Below are 3,825 nucleotides of genomic sequence, written 5' to 3' on the forward strand. Positions count from 1 at the left end.
CCCGGCCCACCCCGCCCCACCCCGCGGGCGGCCTGGCGGCCAGGCTGGAAAGGATACTCCCGGGTGCGGAAAGCCTCCTGAGTGTGCGCGATGGTGAAGAGCGGCTCCTCGCCGGGAAGCGGCTTCACCAGCGGGAAGGGCTTGCGGCCCAGGAGCGGCGCCATCGCGGCGGCGGCGGCGGCGGCCCGGAAGGCGGCGGCTCCTCGGCGAGCCCGCGGCGCAACACTAGGCCCCGCGGCCCGGAGCGAGCGCCTGGCTCCCGGGGGTGGGGTGGGGGAGGGGAGGGGTGAGAGGGCGGCGCGAACTCGGCTCCCTCAGTGCTGGCGCGGCCGCGCGAGGGCCATGCAACGGGACGCAGGGACACGGAACTCCCACGCACACCGCTGCGCCGCCCGGCAGCCTCCGGCCCAACCTTCGCTACGGGTCCCCGCGTTCGGCAGTCACGACTCCTCCTCAGCTGCACCGGAGGAAATTATTGAAAAATGGCGGGAGATTCCCCTCCTCCCCCCCGCCCGGTCAGCGCACACACTAACTTGCTCCCCTGTGGCGCCGGTGGCGAATGCTCCAATAGGCGGAGAGCCGATCAGCGCTCACGGTCTACTGGCTCACGGGAGCTGCCGCTCTGCGCTTGGGTCCCGCCCCCTTTCCGGGCCGCGTAGTTGGGTTGCAGCGCACCAGAGGGCAGTATGAAGAGGTGAAAGGTCACGTTATGTAAGCGCTGGTGACAGGCCTGCGGGCCTCCAGCGGCGGAGTTGAAAATGGGGGTCAGCGGGGGACCGAAAGGCCTGGAATTCAAAGAGGTCAGACCAGAGAAGCCCCTTAACATATACAGACACTGCGCCATCTGTCACCGACGGCGACACCGACATCCGGGCACCACTGTCCGTGTGGTGCGCCGGAGGGGGAGGGGGAGCGCGCGGCCAGGGGCTTTGTCTTTCCACCGTGCTCCGCCCCCTCCTTAAAGGCGCCGCGTTCGGCCACGCCCGGGGAGGCGCGGGTGGGGCGGAAAGAGAGGAGGGGTTGGCGGGAATAAGCCCCAGGATCTTACCCAAGCGAAGGTTCTCAAGAACAGCTTGAGCCCCCAGTCTTGCTCACCCCAAAGTTAACTTCTGGAAGAGAGTGTGGTGGAGATGTGGATACTAGTATGATGCTTGTTTTTAGGGGCTTGGTGGAAAGGATCATACAGGAGCTTCTTTGGAAAAATATACTAAAAGACATACCTAGTAAAGATACATCCATTAATTCTAATAGTCTTTCGCAGCACCTCCAAAGTTGAGGGCTCTGGACTGGGAGCTTCAGAGGAAAAACAAAAAATGAGACAGAGACTGTTCTGAGAAAACAAGAGGCACGAATAATGCCAGTTCGGTGAAGAGTGCTGTCGGAAGTGCACAGTCTGAAGACAGCAGTGACTGCCTGGAGAGGGACGACATTTGAGCTGCTTCCCCGAGCACACTACACCCACGTAGTCCAAACTATGTCCTACCCAGGACAAGCCGAAACACTCACGGATAATTCTCTCCCTAATTAAATTGTCCCCTTCCGTTCAAAGATCTTCACTGGCCTCAGAACATACCTCCCCAGCCTGTTCTTCAACAGGGCGGAGAAAGCGGGGGTGCATGGCAGTGCCAGACCCTTTTCTTCTCATCTTGAGGTGAGAAGTCTCCCCCCAGGGAAGGGTAAGTACCAGGTCAGTCGCCATCCCAATGGAGCCTCCTCTGGTCACCTAGCAGAGATAGGACTGCATCCTCCTTCGGTAGCTATTTCTTCTAAAAGGATTATGAGCAATCTCGGAGGACAGGACATTTGAGTCGATTGTGAAAAGGTGAGTAGCATTTCACTAAGCAGAGAAATGAGGGACGAACATTCTAGGCAGAAGGAGCCGCAGAGCCTTCTTGATAGATTCAGGACAGCACACCTTAAAACGTAGGGATTTTGAGGTGGAAAGTATCAAGATATGAGGGTGGCAACGGAAGTGATCATCCGGGCCACAGCGTGTGATGGCTAGAGTGACGTAGTTATTTGTGGCAGGGATACCAAGGGACCCAAATGTAACAAAATCGAGACAGGTGGACAGATTTGAGAGGCACGGACGAGGTGACTAATGGGACGGACGTTTGCAGGACTAGATCCCCGGTAGCAGACTACACACAGGATGAGGACTCCAACAACATTAAGAGACAAATTTTGGAAAAATTGGTATTTCAAAATAGTGTCTAACTGCCCATGAGAGTGGGGACCGTCATCATTTCAGCGCTTGGGGCCACTGTAAGCTGAATCCAGCCCTGGTGTTGGTAAAGCAGAGATCTAAAATGGGAGAATCAGCGGGGACCTGGGTGGCTCAGTGGGTCAAGTGTCCGACTTCGGCTCAGGTCACGATCTCGCGGTTTGTGAGTTCGAGCCCCAAGTCGGGCTCTGTGCTGACCGCTCGGAGCCCGCTTGGGATTCTCTCTCACGCTCGTTCTGCCCCAGCCCTGCTTGTGCCCACTCTCTCAAATTAAATAAATAAAAAAAAAAAAATAGCAAACTTTAATGTGACTTTTGCTTGGTGTGTCCTCCACTTCTGTGGGTCAAATTTACAAATGATAAAGTTGATTAACATGAGATTTTACCATCTTGTCCTGAAGATGTTGAGGAAAAATATAGGGGGGCGCCTGGCTGGCTCAGTCAGTGGAGTATGCGACTCTTGATCTCAGGATCATGAGTTGAAGCCCCATTTTGCATAAAGCTTACTCAAAAGAGTAATAATAAATTTAAAAATTTTTTAAAGAAAGAAAAAAAATGAAAGAGACTGTTAATGTAACTATCAGTTTCCTGCTCTAATATTTTCATTGACTCTTGTTGCAGTCAAACTTTTTTTTTTAATTTTTATTTTTAACATGTATTTATTTTCGAGAGAGAGAGAAAGAGAGATTGTGGGCTGGAGAGGGGCAGAGAGAAGCGGAGACACAGAATCTGAAGCAGGCTCCAGGCTCTGAACTGTCAGCACAGAGCCTGATGCAGGGCTCAAACTCACAAGCCTCGTGAGATCATGACCTGAGCCTCTCAACCAACTGAGCCACCCAGGTGCCTCCTCAGTCCTCAGACTCTTAACCCAGCAAGCCCCTACTGGACTACTTCCTCCTAATTCCCAGAATTCATTAGCTTTATTCCTACCCACCGCTGGAAATGGACTTTTTTCTCTGTGCATTTCAACCCAACACTTCCTTCCTAATGCCTTTTCCCAATTGTTCCAGCCCACATCCGCTTTTACTATACTCTCAAGTTTTTTTTTTTTTACCATAATTTTAGCAAAATTCATTGTTCAATGTGTTTTCTTTCCTAACATTTGAATAAACAAGTTAATCCAAAAAGGAAGAGATTAAAATGTGTAGCTTCCAGGGATCTGCACCAAAGCTGCTATCGCTCCAAGTCGGCTATGGCTGCTAAGTCGCAGGAATAAGACTGTCCAAGGAAGTATAGCCATTTCCCTACATGGATCTCCACTGGGTAGTTTTAGGACATGAGCTCAGTCAGCAAGATCTGTTTCTGTGGTCTGTATCATGTGGAGCTATGCCCTGCCACATAGTCCTCGTTCATTGATGCAGGCACAAACCTTTGCTTAGACAGTTCCGGCTCCTGCCTGGGCTTTTCCTCCCTGTCCTGCTGGTTCCTTAAACTCAAAACATCCCAGAGCCACAATCTTACCGTCTTCCTTCCCTCCATCATCTGCTTTATCAGAATGTTTTTCATTTTTATTAACGGCCCACCTTCGTCACAACCTCACGGGCTCAGGTTTGACCTCTCTTGAGCTCCATGGGCATAGGATCAACCAGACAATGTCAGTTC

General features: G+C 52.4%; 1 protein-coding gene and 1 long non-coding RNA gene across 2 annotated transcripts in view; one reads left to right on the forward strand and one right to left on the reverse strand.

Moving 5' to 3' along the window:
- Positions 1-513, reverse strand: part of BAZ1B (bromodomain adjacent to zinc finger domain 1B) — a 74,486-nt gene extending 73,973 nt beyond the window's left edge. The window contains exon 1 of the mRNA XM_040456121.1: positions 58-513. Coding sequence (XP_040312055.1) covers positions 58-164 — 107 coding nt within the window. The 5' untranslated portion in view covers positions 165-513. The remainder of the gene's footprint in view (positions 1-57) is intronic.
- Positions 514-615: 102 nt separating this feature from the next.
- Positions 616-1,352, forward strand: LOC121017723 (uncharacterized). Its single transcript, XR_005784873.1, has 2 exons — positions 616-800; positions 1,162-1,352. It is a non-coding gene; the product is annotated as an uncharacterized LOC121017723 (long non-coding RNA).
- The last annotated feature ends 2,473 nt before the right edge of the window (positions 1,353-3,825 follow it).

This window comes from Herpailurus yagouaroundi, unplaced genomic scaffold (genome assembly GCF_014898765.1).
Source record: "Herpailurus yagouaroundi ecotype Mexico unplaced genomic scaffold, PumYag 216, whole genome shotgun sequence".
Taxonomy (NCBI): domain Eukaryota; kingdom Metazoa; phylum Chordata; class Mammalia; order Carnivora; family Felidae; genus Herpailurus; species Herpailurus yagouaroundi.